We start from the raw sequence: 15,088 nt of genomic DNA on the forward strand, positions 1-15,088 counted from the left end.
TAAGAAGCTAATTGCCGGCTAGACACGAAGCTTAGGCATACGCCTAACAAACTCTAAACAAGAAACCCTAATGTCTGACCTTGCCACCTAGTTTGTGATAAAGCCGCTTGCAAAAAGAAAAGCACCGCAACATAAGGGAAGAGGATGTCTGTGTTCATGTAGTTAGCAAGAGCAAAGACGAAGGGGCTCTATAGATAGATAGAGAGCAGCAGGACTTACTAGAAGATGAGAGGGAAAGTGAGGAAGACATTGGTTCCTGTTCACTTCCGCGGGCTTCCTAGGGCAGAAAGGTTAGCAGTATTCGAGACGCAGTTTTGCGGGAGAGAAGAAAGTCTTACAGGTTCTGTGGCCTCTTAGCATGATGTTCTCTTCTTCCAAAGAGTCGTCTTCTAAGCAGCCTTCTTTCCCTTCTTCTTAGTAGCTCTAAGAAACTTGAAGAAGGCAATTTGGCCATCGAGCTTTTTCTCGTTCCAGGTTTTCCAATCTCGGAGAAGCTTGCGCTTCTCCTGGCGGCTACCAAAGCTCTTTGTTACATTCATCTTGTAACGTGTGCGGTCATCTTCCAGAAACAGCGCTTGGTTGATTGGTCTTCCGTGACAGTCATGCGATACTTGTATCAAAACGCTGAACTGTGTAGAGTCAGCGTGGTAGTTTGAGTGACATGCTGGTTTACTGACGCGCGGATGCTCTCCATCGTTCCGAGCGGGTTCTCCTTCTTGAGGGACATCCTCTTCCTTATCTGATGTCAGTACCTTCATAGCTCAGACAGTTTCTGGACTCACTCTGTCTTGGTTCCTGACCGTCGACTCGCTCGCAAACCTGTTCTTGAGGGGTTCGTCATCGTCGGTGTCTTGTTCTTGGTCGTTTCCGGCGAGGTCATCACTATCTTCCACAAGAATAGGATGCCGTGCCGAGCCCCAGTCATTAGCTGAAGGCGTGGATGCCATAGCTACCTAGGTAAGGTCGAAGAATTATGTGACGAAGTTGCTTGGGTGTGGAATGTTGGGTGTGGAATGTTGGGTGTGGAATGTTAGGGGTGGAGAGTATGGAAGTAAACCCCAAATCACAAAAGACGAGATTATATAGTACCTCTTCTCCCCCGTCTACCAGCGGTCAAATTATTAGGCATCTGTCTCTCACTCTAGATGTGGTAGGTGCGTTGCCTACCCCGCATTTACAAAAAAGAGATGAGAAGCTATAGGTGAAGGCAAAGGGCGGTATGTTGTGAGCAACATGAGCTAGCTGGCGGTGTCTGAGGGACAGACAGCGAGTAGCTCCTAGCCGTGGGAGAGCAGCGTTTGTAACGGGCGGAAATGAACAGGCCAACAAACACAGACGCCAAGGGCGCAGTGACGGTGGGAAAAGGACTGACGTTGAGTGGAAGTGGATGATGGGCAGGCTCAGCCGCAACTTAGTCACCTACTTTGAACAACAAGATAAGCACACAAAGTGACAGGCGTAATAAGAGTGTTGGACATGAAGTGTATGATTTGAAGTTCAACTTTAATTATGATCCGAATAAACACCAAACAAACCGAAGCGCTAGCTAGACATTGTAGTGACTGTGCAGCAACGCTGTACACAATACCAAATGAGTATACTCGCAAAACATCAAAACAGAATGCTACTGTGTACGACCACTCCATCGCAGACCCATCTAGAAGATCTCGCCAAGTCGAGGCTTTCCACCCTTCCAATCATTGCGCTCGTAGTATCGGAAGACAAGATCGTAGCCATCCAAGTCATGTACAATGCGGTCGACGCGACGGTATCCCGCAATTGTCTCCATCCTCTTCGCCTTCTCAATGTTCTTGGCGGGCATCTCGTCAGCAGTAGGCTTAGCCTCGAAAAGAGTGACGCTGAACCTGCCAGGCTTGAAGATGCCGACGACATGCTCGACAACGTCAGCCGTCTCCCTACCAGTCTGGCGGGCAGGTACATTGGTCTCGAACGAGGCGTAGGAGCACTGGGGCTCAGGTGTGACGTGTACAGTGAAGTAGTGGGTGGCATCAGAGCCCTTCTTGGAGCCGTTGGGAGCACCACCTGGGGCGGGAATGACGCCGTTGGCAGAGAAGCCACAGGGCGTGAACAGGTAGGCGTCGATGCGGGCGTCGGGGTACTTGGAGGTAGGGTAAACATCGGCTAGACCACAGTGCTCAGAAACGACCGTGCCGAGCGTGTGGCCCTCAGTGGTCAACTCCTCAGGGAAAGTAAGCTCCTCATCAGAGTTGAAACCAGAGTGGTCAGAAGAAGTCTGCTCAAACACGTCGAAGCTGTCATCGGAGGTGTGGGTGTTAGCAGCAGAGTTGAGGACAGTAGAGCCGCCGAGGCTCTCGCTGTGACCATTCTCTTCCGCAATGGTACCTAGGGATTGGATGGCGTTCTTGCGAGCCTCACGGGCCCTCTGGATGTAGCGACCTTCCGCAACCGCACTTGCGTCCTCTAGATAGAACTGACGGGCGTTCTTCTCATCGAGGTCGGTCATCAGGATCTCCAGAGTCTCGTCCTCTTCTTCGTCGGTTGCCTGCTCACGCAACATGCGTTGAGGGTGGCTCACGAACTTTGTCTCGGTATCAGGCGCAAGCTTCTCCTCACCAGGACTGGGAGGTGGAGTGAGGCTGGTGTCTGGACCGGTGATGTAGAGGTACCAATGCTCGCCGTTCATCTTGCCTATCATATAGGCACTACCGCCCTGGAAGCGGTCGTCAAGGTAGCGAACCTCATCACGCCAGCTGCGGTGGGGTCCACGCTGCTGATCGGGGTAGAGGTAGTTCTTCCTGCTGTAGAACACGCGGTATGGTGTGGCGGCTGGCGCGACGCCTGATGCCTTGGGTGCAACGAAGGGGAAGCCGACCCCTGCAGCAATCTCCAGCATGCGGGTGAGACCCCATAGTAGAGTTGTGGTTCCGCAGGTCTTGAGCACGACCTTGTGAGGAAAGACGAACATGCTCGACTCGGACAAGAGGTAAGCGTCGACATGTTCAGACTCGATGACAGAGAGAACCTTGCAGTTGACAAGATCGAGCATGTCCTTCCAGACATCTGCCGAAACCGTCTTCAGTCCAGTTGGGCCGGCCTGTCCAGGCAGTTCGGTAGCAGAAGCGCTAAACCATACTTCCAAGAGCTTCTCAGGACCCTCAAACGAGTTGGTAGAGTCGAGATCGATGGTAGCCTCCTTGTTGATGGTCAAATGAGGGGTGCCAATGTGCGACGAAGGCGAGGCAGTGTAGTGCTGAGGAATCTCAGTAGCGACCATCTCTTGACTGTGTGGCTGTCGCGCGCACGAACAGATATGATAGGTGTGGTTGGTGGCCGTGGCTGTACGGAAGCTTGGAGAGGTGGCTAGCTAGGAAGCTATGTGCAGCACAACCTCGCTCAGACAAGCAATGCGGTGCTCGCCTGAGAAGAATTGGCCCACGGGTCGCAAAGAGTAGGCGAGGCTGGCGTGTGCCAGCAGCAGTTTATGGAGGAGAGGGTAACCGACCGTAGTCGATGTTAGGGAGGTCGGGCGTTGAGGGGAATAAACGAGGCCTTTCGCCGGGAAATGGTGGCAGTGGTTGGGGTCCTCGCGATACCAGATTCCGATACCCTGGGCAAGTATCGGGTCCAGCAGACGAGGAGATCTGCTTTAGATGGGTACGATGGTGGGTGGTGAAGGACGGGGCGTGGCGGGTGTTATCGAGGCCTGTGAATAGTCAGCGCTGGCCCTTGGAATGTCTTGCACACTGCTTCTCGCGGAGACAACGACTCACTTCGCAGGCTTGGACAGAAAGCGTACCAGGTCCTCGCGACGCATAGAAGAGCCGAGGTGGGCGGCGATAGACGGTCTGCGGGCTACTGAAGCCTAGGCAGTGGTGGAGAGGGAGGAGAGTAGGTCTGCCAGCGTGACGATGTAGGTTTGGTGGGGAGCGTTGAGCAGAGAGTCAAAGCAATGGCGTTGGGCGCTGATAGAATCTGCGTGAATGAGCGGGCGGACGTGACGAGGTTATATTCCCACACGGCAGGCGCGAGAGAGATGGGCGTGTGCAGAGTGTCAGGAGAGCGACGTACTGTGCGCAGTGGATGCAAGCTTCACTAGGGGAATTTGACGTGTGTGGTGCTGGGGCGACGTCGTGGAAGCTTCGGGCCTTCACGCGACAGCGATTTTTCACGAGTGCGGTGTTTTCGCATCAGGACGTCACCGCCCGTCCCAGTTGGCTGGAGCGCCCCGCCGTCTGCCATTTCACCCGACTCGGCTACCCGCCATGTGCCTGACACAAGACGCGAATAGGTCCGACTGCCACTGCTGCCATGATCGGCTGCTGCTATGTACATCAGGGAACATGCTGCCTCTGCCATTCCACACTACGCCCAGCTGGGGTTAGCAGCACATGATCACGGCTTTACACGTACGTACCAATGGTACCTGATCTCACCAGCACAGCCTTACGCCCTCAATCAGAACCCGATGGGCATGTAGTCTATGCTCCTTCGTAATCTCCGTCGTCAAAGTATCCCAATTCTGATGCAGCTGCTCTACATCACTGCGTGCGACCACCTATCACAGCCAGGGCGAAAACTCACACCATCCAATATAGCCAAGTTGATTGTATTGCCCGGAATAATAATCGCACGAACTGCGTATACATGTATAACACCTCCTCATAAGAACACCAGGCCCTATGACGCCAGCACAGCCCCTGCAACAAGCAAGCATACTCCCAGTACTTGTGACTACGGGCCGAAACACCAGGCGCACCCGTCCGTCTTTGTTCCAGCTTAATCGCATACAACAAACCTGATATATCTATATCCTGAATCAACACTTATTACCACCTAACCTTCCCGTTCAGGCATCTTCAACTTCAGCTTTCCTCTATTGATCATCATCTCGAAACATTCTCTCAGATCCAATACTAGCGCATCTGGTGCCTCGAAGCCTGGCAACATTGCGGGGCGGCCAGCATGGCGCTTCGCCCAGGATATGTCCCAGGAACGTGCACCCCATATTAGCGGTGTTGCGGTGCTGCTGTTAGGATGGAGGAACGTGGAGATGCCAAGGGGAGTGGATGTGAAGGGTTGGTAAGAGGGGGATTGCATGTCGATGTGCGCGCGGCGGAGCCAGCGGAGGGCCTATTTGTCGTCAGACGTCAGCGGTGAGGAACTTCAGACGAAGAGTTCAAGGGTACACCAAGATGGGCCTCAGCAGATCTTCAGGTGGCAAAGAGTACGTCACAAACAGCGGCGAGTGCCTCCCGGCCTCCTCATAACAACCGCTTCAGGTATATGAAAAAGGTAACGTACCGCTTCAGGCCCTGGTAACCATTGCAACATTGTAAAGTTCAGCACCTCCGTAGGACTCCATGTATAACTTTTCCCATCGCCGTCCACTCTATCTGGGCTCGTCGCACCTCCAGGCTGTGCCGTAGATGTCGAAGGAACATCCTCCTCTTCCTCCTGCTCTTCCTCGCCCCGCTGCATCTCTAGCTCAACCGGTGAAAGAAAGGGACTTCTTGGCCGCGACGAGAGAGGACGCGGCGGTACATCTCTCGTATGTATTATATCGAGCAACGCGGCGAGCAATCCCACTGGCGAGTCGCATAAAGAGAAGGCCAATGTCTGCGGCCGAAGCGAGTAGAGACGATGCAGCGTAGGTCCTAACGGCTCACCGCCATACACTGCATCCAATGTTGCCGGGTCTTTACCATGCAGGCCTTTCGAAGGTGTCTGCACTTCATTCGGCATATATCCAAAACTCAGTAACGGCACCTTTGCCCGTGTCAGCTTCGCAACCCGGTACTTGAGATACCGCATCGGCCCGCTCTTCAAGTTCGGCTTGTCAAACGATGGATTCGTAGTATGCACCGCCCGACAACTCTCTGGATGTCTCAATGCCAACGCGCGACATATACCAAATCCCCTGGAAGACTCGTCAGCAACCACGTAGCCAAAGTCAAGACCACGAAAATATGTGACTTACCATCCCGTTCCATGAGCGACGAATTGTGCATATCCCAATCTCCCCATCAACCTCTGGAACACATCCGCTGTCCCATGCAGACCAAACCCTTCTTCCATACTTGCATCACTAAACCCAAACCCCGGTATACTCGGCGCCACAACATGGAACGCCTGCTGTGCACTGTTCGCATGCCCTGGCAGAGAGTGTGGATCCGTCAGCCCATCAATGACGCGTTGGACCTCGATAAACGACGACGGCCACGTGTGGCAGAGAAGCAATGGGATGGCGTTGGGGTGTTTAGATCGCTTGTGTACGAAGTGTATGCGTAGGGATTGTGTGGTTCCAGGAGATGTAACAGAGGGTATGGTGATGGTTGTGCGGTATTGAGGGAGAGTCGAGTTGAAGCGCGATTCGGCGGCGCGCCAGTCGTAACCTTCGAGCCTGCTTGAATGTTAGTATTTGTGAAGGTCGGATGTGGAAGAAAAATGAAACATACCAAAAGTCCAAGAGCGGCTCAAGCACACTCTTCGGTGTACCTTGCTCCCATATCCTCTCATCTGGCAATTCTAGTTCACGCGGTAGACGTGTCAACTCTAACTTCTTCTTGGTGAGCTCAAGGTATTTGGCGGAGACCTGTTTTACAGTTAGACTTCCCGGCTCAGTAATAGGTGGATTGTTAGGAGACACGCACATGCATGCTGTACGTGGTGATGGCTTCATCGTCGTGGGGTGCGGATGTATTCATGATTGCAGAGGTAGATTAGGTATTGGAGTGAATCTGTTCTGTTCGTTAATGCCAGTCGCAGGGCCGGGTTGGTAGGGCGCAACTATAGATACCTGTCATGTATATCCTGTCTCCGTCCAACTGTCGCATCTATACGCAGCAGCCTTAATGTATTCACGAAGAGTTTGCTACCAAAGGATCAAGACGCGGAGATTAATGCAAAAAAGTATAATGGACACTATTAGGTTGCGGGAGCACTACATGATCATGGGGTACCTCCACTTAACCTTGGAACACTTTCGTCCGTCGCGAACGCATAACAAGATAAGATCGTCCTGAGGCACGTCAGAACAGCCTGGAGCTTGCGCGTTTTGCTTCATTGTAGAGCCATGAAACGAATCTAGGGTCGCTTGTAGATGTCCTTACACTGTTGTTGGCTGTCTATCTCTAGCGCACCAAGATGTGGCGAGTGTTGTGGCTGTGCAGTCGAGCCCGAATGATCGGCAAACGTCAGGGTCTAATTAGGATAAAAAGCCTAACCCGCATGCCAGGCACACCAATGAGCATTCGCGATGCCATAAACCTTCTCGAAAACGATGGAAGTTGTGGCCAATATTCGCCATGTGGCTGAAATAACATTGCCGTGACATTTGTTACACGTCTCTAACTGTGTTGGCGCCGGCATTACCGCTGCTCGTTGGGGAGCGTTGCGCGCCTTGGGTTGCAACTCCGCGAAGATTCAGGGAGCCAATTCGCTGCACAAGATTCGTCCCGACTGCATCTACAGCCCCTCTTGGCTGCAGAAGTGAGGGCGCTGTGGCCGCAGCTTCTTGAACCTTGAACAACCTTATGCTAGTGTTGTTCCATACCCCGGCAGTACCCTTGGCTACGACCATCTCGGCTGCGAAGACGAATCCCCAGAGTAGCGATTCATACCAACCCAGAGATAAGGCCGACCACTCGAAGAGGTGCACCCTGATAGGCGAAGGCTCAATTCCACGCACCTCGGTCTCGCGTATAGTTTTCAACGCCGCGGCCGTGTCATTGGCGCTGCCTGAGCTGGGCATCTTAGGACCGAGTTCCGATATCAGCATGAGAATAGTATGCATCGGTAGTTCTGAAAGCCATCCTTCCAACTATAGAGGTTAGTAAAGCTTGTGGTCTGTACAGTGCAAACTTACCCATGGGACGGAGGGAGTAAAGAACTCATTAGTGGCTAAGGCTGGGCCCGCCAGACTATGGAGACTTGTCATACTGTTCTGCCGAGAAAAGGCAGGTTGGCCAACTGGCATCTTGCCCCTTGCCTTCTCCGACATGCCCCTTACTTGAAGCGGCACAGAGTCGTCTATAGATGACGCTATGGATGCGCTTCTTGACGCGCTTCTCGAAGCTCCTGACTGTGATGGGACGGGGGATCTTGATGGCTCTGATGGACGTGCATCTTCTGCGTCTGAGTCATCGTCGTCGCCAATAGCGAAAGCACTATCCTCTTCCGGTACATTGCCTAGAGTAGGTGTGCGAGCTACCGTAGGACTTCTAAGGCTGTCGATGGAATTAGTCCGTGTGAGGTCTTCGCCGCCTTCTTTACGTTGCTGGTTCTGACGCTCGATTTCTTCTTGGCCGCTCTCCAACGTGAAGTCTCGCAGTGCCTGGAACCTTTTCCGCGATCTCACGATAGCGTACACCAGGTTTGGGTTGTCTAAAGATAGTTAGAACAAGTAAAAGAGGGCCAGGGTTGCTGATCTTACGTGGGTATTGATGCTCAATCATAGCGTTGAGAACTTCTAACAATGATTGCAGAAGAGTGTGGTTGTTTTCGTTGGCGAATAGGAAGCTAGGAGATGACATGGACGCAAAGAGTTGGAGCAATTTAGAGCTCGAGGCGCGTCCGATGTTCTGAACGTAAGCCGCGATGTTGTTGAGAATTGCGAGCAAAGCAGGGTAGATAGCGTCTAGCCTGCCTTTACCGGTGGTGAGTAGGGTATATATAGACTAGCACAGTCAGCATATGTATTAATTCTAATAGTGATACATACCGTGATGACATAGTCGGCGTATGTGCCATGAAAGTTGGGTATGCGTATGCTAGCCGGAAGCGACTCTTGCCCTTCAAATGTCTTGTTGAGGCTCTTGCCAAACTGTGGTTCGACACTCAACGTCTGAAGCACGAAGATGCACATGCGCACAAGACCCTGCTTTGACAGATCATTCCGCTGATCGATGGCATAGTAGAGCACCAAGACGACGAAATCGTGGGCCCTATCGGTGTCAATGATGAAGGAGCGGAAGCGCTTATTGCACTGCAGTGCCTCCCAAAAGAGCATGATCATTTCGGGTGCCCAGGTCAGTGACTTGTGGCTGCCAGGGAGATAGGAGGTGTTGGCTTGAAGCTAGTCTGTATCAGCGAGAGAAAACAGTGTGTTGAACATGTTGCATACCGGCTGATTCAGTATTCTCGTCATACCATCAACCAGGAACTGGAAGTCTTGGGGACGGTGTAAACGACCGAGGAAATGGCGGAAGAAGTTCTTCGGCGCCGGACCGTTGCCAGACTCGGGTATAGGGTACAGAACGAGGACGAGGAGTAACTGCAAGCAATAGGTAACTAAAACCTGTCGCTGGTCCTTGAAGACGACGTGGTCGTATGGCACGCGCCATGTTGCAGGGTTGTATTTGAGGGTCTGCGAGAATCAGTATTGCATAACAGAGCATATCGAGGCACTCACGGTATTGAGCAGCGAGCAGAGGACGGACAGAACGACCTGCTTGTCGGGACACGTCGCAATGTAGGTGATGGCCTTTACGCCCTTGACTGGCAGCACGCCCGCCGACATGTACATGGACTTGCTAGCCAGTGTAAGCAGCAAACGCAAGATTTCGGTCCTGTTGCTCTCAAACTCCTTGGTCGAGGCGACGGGCGTATTGCAGCCAACGCCACTTTGCCATATCGCATACGAGACCTTGTTCTTGCCAGCCGCGACTTTAGGGAGGGTGAAGTCAGAGAAGAAGAGCAGGTCAATCAGCGTATCGATGATCTCCTCGGCCAGCGGCTTGGCTTTCTCGAACTCGGGCTCCTTCTCGGTGGGCGTCTGCTCAGGGTCGGCCTCGTCGAAGATGATCTCGCTTCGCACCAGCTGGCCCCGCCGACTGCGCTTCCGCCGCGCGGCCCAGAAGAATTGGTCCTCCCATGTCTCGAGGTGGTCGGCTTCATGCAAGAAGGGCAGCAGTCGCGTGAGGACCCGTATGCAGTTGAGGGCGTCGCGCTCCGGGGCCAGCTCGGGGTCGGGGAAGGAGGGGTGGTTGCGCAGGACTATGAGGCGCGAGGTGACGGCGAGGATGAGCGTCTCGAGATTGGCGAGGTTGTTGTCGCGGGTGCGGCGAATGTCTGCGGGCGAGAAGAGCGAGAAGACATCTTCCGTCGACTCGGGCAGCTCCCAGAACTGGCGCCGTCGTCAGTACAGCAACAGCACAGAGGGCAGAGGGCAGGGCAGAGCATACGCCAGTCCAATAAGCGTCGTCGGCGGGGATCTGCTTGGGCTCAGACAGGCGGAAGACGCCCTGCTTGAAGGACAGTTTCGAGTCGGATGCACCCATTGGCAAGCATGTCACGGCGTCATGTGCGCATTCTAGGTGCGGTAGATTGACACAGTAGATGTGGTGAGAGCAGCCTCGCCGAGAGTGACGTCGGCAGCGCCCCCGAACAAACGCCGGCTATTCACATGCTTTCGCGTCTGGGCGCGTTGCCAGTTCAGACTCACCACCCAGTCGAGTACATCTTCGTCGTCTGCTCAGACCAGCACAGTCATCGTCTGCTCCACGCTCAGTGACCGTCCAGAAGTTGCATTTGGGTCCAGACGCGAATGCAGGTGCCATACGTCATTACATAATCACCGCGGCGCCTTTCTTTCCCTGTGCCTGCTGCCTCCGCCACCGACACTCCACCCGCGACCGCTGCACGTCCATACCACCCGTCGATATCTTGTCGCTCCCACCGCTCGCCTATTCTCGCACCCGTATACTACAGAGATATATACTGAGGCTCCGTCTTTCAGCAGCAGGCGGCCGCCACGATGCCACCCAAACGCAAGCTAGCGCAGACGGCAGCAGACGCAGAGGCCGAGGATGGCTGGGACGACAACGATGAGGGCCCCATGAGTGATCAGGAGACGTTCGACCAGCTCAAAGAGGAGTTCGACGTCAAGGCCATGACAAAGCGAGCGCGCGCTGGTAGGGTCAGAGACGCAGCGGCCGATCTCTTCAGGAAGTCAGACCAGTGGAGTGCGGAGCTGAAGCCTGACCATCACAATCGCCCGCTCTGGGTCAACGACGCGGGTGGAATCATCCTCGAGTCCTTCCATCTTCTCTTCGATGAGGCCCAGGACTTTTTGATCAACATCGCCGAGCCGCAGTCGCGTGTTTCCAAGATGCATGAGTACCAGCTTACCACCCACAGCCTCTTCGCCGCCGTCAGTGTTGGGCATTCCAAGCAGGAGATCATAGACAAACTCGACCGCTACTCCAAGACAGCTCTGTCCGCCGCCATCATGCAATTCGTCGAAAAGTCCACCTCCGCCTTCGGCAAGGCCAAGATCGTGCTCAAGAAGACATTGTCGTACATTGAGAGCGAGGACCCTACCATACTACAGAAGCTTCTACGCGATCCTGTGGTCGCCGAGTGTCGGGCAGATTCAACAGACGGTCTCATCAAGGAGGCCGCCCCCAAGATTGGTCAGATGGCTATTCCGGGTACCAAGCTCGCTGCTGGTGCGAACAACATGGCACAGCAGCAACAGCCAGAAGCTGTACAGCAGCCGCCGCCAAGCGACATGATCGCCACGCTTCGAGAAGACGACGACGATGACGAAGTGGCCCAAGTCCACTCGTTTCAAATCAGAAGCGAAGAGCGCGAAAAGGTCGTCAAGCGCTGTCGGAGCATCGGTCTGCCGCTCACGGAGGAATACGACTTCAACAACGACGATACCAACCCGAACCTCGAAATCGATCTCAAACCCCACGCGCAAATCAGATACTACCAAGAAAAGGCTCTGAGTAAGATGTTCTCCAACTCTCGAGCGCGCTCGGGCATCATTGTGTTGCCTTGTGGCGCAGGTAAGACTTTGGTTGGCATCACAGCTGCCTGTGGTGTCAAGAAATCCGTCATCGTCCTGTGCACGAGTGCAATGTCTGTTGTGCAATGGCGAGCCGAATTCATCAAATGGTCCAACATCAACCCAGAGGACGTTGCTGTCTTCACTGCCGATAACAAGACCAGGTTCCCCCGCCAGGCCGGTATCATTATCAGCACCTATTCTATGATCAGTAACGCTAGGAAGCGTTCGCATGATGCCGAAAAGGTCATGCAGTTCATCCGTGAAAGAGAATGGGGTCTGCTGATTGCCGACGAGGTGCACGTTGTACCCGCCAACATCTTCAAGAAGGTCACCTATGAGATCGCATCACACGCGAAACTCGGTCTTACTGCTACACTGCTGCGAGAAGATGACAAGATCGATGACCTCAACTTTTTGATTGGACCCAAATTGTACGAAGCTAACTGGCAAGAGCTATCGGAGCAAGGTCACATCGCCAAAGTCCAGTGCGCTGAAGTCTGGTGTCAGATGACACCAGAGTTCTACACCGAGTGGCTCAAACCATCATCCCTGCAAAAACGTGCACTACTTTCCATCATGAACCCCAAGAAGTTCCAAGCCTGCCAGTTCTTAATCAATTACCATGAGTCACGAGGCGACAAAATCATTGTTTTCTCTGATAACGTTTACGCACTAGAGAAGTACTCACGAAAATTGGGCAAGGCCTACATCTACGGCGCAACACCTCAACAAGAACGTCTTCGTATTTTGGAGAACTTTCAACACAACGAGCTTGTCAACACCATTTTCCTGTCCAAGATTGGTGACACCAGTCTCGATCTACCCGAGGCGACGTGTCTCATTCAAATCTCTTCCCATTACGGTTCCCGTCGTCAAGAAGCGCAGCGCTTGGGCAGAATTTTGAGGGCGAAGCGCAGGAACGACGAAGGTTTCAACGCCTTCTTCTATTCTCTCGTGTCAAAAGATACAGACGAGATGTACTACTCGTCGAAGCGACAAGCCTTCCTCGTCGATCAAGGATATGCCTTCAAGGTCATCACTCGTCTTGAAGGACTAGAAAACTTCTCACAACTGGCGTTTGCGACACCGCAAGAGCGCCGAGAGCTACTGATGGATGTCCTCCTTGCCCGCGAAGAAGACGCAAAGGAAGAGAGGATTGAGGGTGATGCCTTTGGCACTAAGTACGCCTCCAACAAGGGCAATAGGAAGAAGAATGGTGTGAGGCGAGCAGCAGGTACACTATCCGAGTTGTCCGGTGGCCAGACCATGGCCTACATGGAGGTCAACAAGAGCAGAAATAAGGAGCTCAAGGGGACCAAGGGTGTCCAAAATGCCTTCATGCGGAAGCTGGCTAGGTCTGGACCCAAGAAATAATGTGTACGATACCATGGTGCGTGTATATCGCGTTTTGCATTGCTATGGCGTTGTCATTACGGAGTACTCTTTTCGGGGTCGTCCAACTGAGTGGTGTTTATAGTTGGAAAATTGAACGGTCAGAGTATTATCCATTGAGAGTATATGTCGAGCTTTACATCGTGTTGCTCTGAAGAGGTACGGATGAAATAACACCCGTCTCAGGCGAGCAATTCACATACTCAAACATAGCGTCGCCCTTACTGATGACACATACCTCGTGCCATGTTCGGAATCTCCTCTCATCTCCAAACGCTTTGTAATGTGCAAGTGCACCACCATAGATCTTCAGATGCGACGCGTGGCTTTTGGCCCAATGCTCTAGATCTTCGAGGTTGGCGAAGAAACCCGCGCCACACGATTCCTTTCGCTCTTCCTTAGTACCACAAGGGGATTGTACATCCTCATTACGAAGATATTGGATACTAAGAGCTCCAGTCTCCGTTGAATTCTCATGTAGATATTTGAGGCCTTGCTGCAAGGTCGGCTCGAGTTTCTGCTCATACGAATCTGCTTCACCCTTGCCGCAGTTCTCCCAATACTGTCCAGAGCGAATGTGGACCATGTTCTCGTGATTCGTGCCTGTCAGGTGTTGGCCTATGCCAGTTGGCACTGGATTTGGACGCGGCATATCAGCCGCTCGAGGGAAAAGATCGTGGGCGGAATCTGGAATGCGATCGCGAGCTGCTCCCCAGTACGTACTTAGATTGTGTTCTTCGGTACTGGCACCAGGTAATCTCGCTAGTCCGGGGAGGTAGTCAAGACCGGAGTAGTTGGTTTCTAGGCGGGATACGGATGCCTTGAAGCCTTCGTGCCATAGCCCGATGAGTGGCTGACCAGCGTTGGATATATTCTGATGTATTTTTTTAAGATTTAATGATTCGATGGCATTGTTACGTCTTGCTTCATCGCTCCAATAGCACACCCACACAGTCCCTTCGATGCGACTGTAATTGTCTAGCGTAGTGAATGCTTCTACTGCTTCTGGCGCATCGTTTTGTCTGAGCCATTGCTGGACAGCACAGACGCCTTCTTCTTTTGCCTGAGCAGCTACAGCGCTGTCCTCATGCTGCTCGATACCAACGTAAGATGTAAATACTTGTTCGACATTGGCGGGTAGGCTGAGTTTCCATCGAGGGATGGGAACGCGATGATTTCGAGGTTTGCGCAAGGGATACAGGCGAGCGGGGCAAGACATTTGGCCTGTTTCAAAATGCCGACTGATATGATACAAGGTATCTTGAAGGAGCCGGGGCTGGAATCTTCTGTTCTAAAGACGAATTGTGGCGAGACCCCGCATCCTCAGCCTTATCTCGGCATTAGCTTTCAAGAGGTAGTCTTTACGTACTCTAGTCCGTGTTGTCAACGTCCCCAAGTCCACCTTCCTCCGGCGACGCGGATGCCTGATGGCAGCGTCCTCCAGACAGTAGCCGCCTGCAGCATCTGCATGTAGTAAGACCTCTGCACAGGGAACAAAGAACTGTTGCGCTTTGTAATGCTCAACAGTTAGCATGATAGAGCGAGACAGCCAAGCTTGAGCGTTGAGCGAATCGTGGCGTCGATGTGGCGGCGCGTCTCCCCGCACTTTCGGACTTTCAGCGCTTGGCACTCACGGACATTCGGACTTCTCAATCCCAACGTTCTTTCGCGATCTTCCCCAGCGACTCGAAACGCCTTAAACCCCATAACGCGTCAGGCACCACGCCAGGCGCACGTCCAAAGACCCAGATCAATGCCAGTTTGGGGACAACTTAAGTAGGGCTCACGCGTGTTGTTCTCCAAATGTTTGTGAGACTCCTCTGCGACATGTCGCAGCGTCACGAACGGCCGAGTTATGCCTAACCCGACCTGTCGGATGCGTAACGTGTTTGCTGATCGTGAAAACAGTCCGGCTGGGCA

At 53.1% G+C, this 15,088-nt stretch overlaps 6 protein-coding genes across 6 annotated transcripts; 1 reads left to right on the forward strand and 5 right to left on the reverse strand.

Moving 5' to 3' along the window:
- Positions 1 to 389: 389 nt before the first annotated feature.
- Positions 390 to 947, reverse strand: J4E85_000110 (uncharacterized protein; the record flags this gene model as incomplete). Its single annotated transcript, XM_051464404.1, has 3 exons — positions 390 to 629; positions 674 to 739; positions 783 to 947. The coding sequence occupies 3 exons, from the start codon at positions 945 to 947 to the stop codon at positions 390 to 392; spliced, it is 471 nt and encodes a 156-aa protein (XP_051330925.1).
- Positions 948 to 1,657: 710 nt separating this feature from the next.
- On the reverse strand, positions 1,658 to 3,256 carry J4E85_000111 (uncharacterized protein; the record flags this gene model as incomplete). Its single annotated transcript, XM_051464405.1, has 1 exon — positions 1,658 to 3,256. The coding sequence occupies one exon, from the start codon at positions 3,254 to 3,256 to the stop codon at positions 1,658 to 1,660; it is 1,599 nt and encodes a 532-aa protein (XP_051330926.1).
- Positions 3,257 to 4,815: 1,559 nt separating this feature from the next.
- J4E85_000112 (uncharacterized protein) lies at positions 4,816 to 6,686 on the reverse strand (the record flags this gene model as incomplete). The annotated part of the gene is made up of 5 exons (XM_051464406.1): positions 4,816 to 5,112; positions 5,284 to 5,899; positions 5,960 to 6,382; positions 6,438 to 6,574; positions 6,633 to 6,686. The coding sequence occupies 5 exons, from the start codon at positions 6,684 to 6,686 to the stop codon at positions 4,816 to 4,818; spliced, it is 1,527 nt and encodes a 508-aa protein (XP_051330927.1).
- Positions 6,687 to 7,318: 632 nt separating this feature from the next.
- Positions 7,319 to 10,259, reverse strand: J4E85_000113 (uncharacterized protein; the record flags this gene model as incomplete). The annotated part of the gene is made up of 7 exons (XM_051464407.1): positions 7,319 to 7,801; positions 7,847 to 8,364; positions 8,414 to 8,657; positions 8,702 to 9,055; positions 9,104 to 9,346; positions 9,392 to 10,105; positions 10,164 to 10,259. 7 exons carry the CDS (start codon positions 10,257 to 10,259, stop codon positions 7,319 to 7,321), a joined length of 2,652 nt encoding a protein of 883 aa, XP_051330928.1.
- Positions 10,260 to 10,735: 476 nt separating this feature from the next.
- On the forward strand, positions 10,736 to 13,150 carry J4E85_000114 (uncharacterized protein; the record flags this gene model as incomplete). Its single annotated transcript, XM_051464408.1, has 1 exon — positions 10,736 to 13,150. The coding sequence occupies one exon, from the start codon at positions 10,736 to 10,738 to the stop codon at positions 13,148 to 13,150; it is 2,415 nt and encodes an 804-aa protein (XP_051330929.1).
- Positions 13,151 to 13,304: 154 nt separating this feature from the next.
- On the reverse strand, positions 13,305 to 14,387 carry J4E85_000115 (uncharacterized protein; the record flags this gene model as incomplete). Its single annotated transcript, XM_051464409.1, has 1 exon — positions 13,305 to 14,387. The coding sequence occupies one exon, from the start codon at positions 14,385 to 14,387 to the stop codon at positions 13,305 to 13,307; it is 1,083 nt and encodes a 360-aa protein (XP_051330930.1).
- Positions 14,388 to 15,088: the final 701 nt, after the last annotated feature.

The sequence above is a fragment of the Alternaria conjuncta genome (assembly GCF_024043145.1).
Source record: "Alternaria conjuncta strain BMP 0040 chromosome Unknown scaffold_1, whole genome shotgun sequence".
Taxonomy (NCBI): domain Eukaryota; kingdom Fungi; phylum Ascomycota; class Dothideomycetes; order Pleosporales; family Pleosporaceae; genus Alternaria; species Alternaria conjuncta.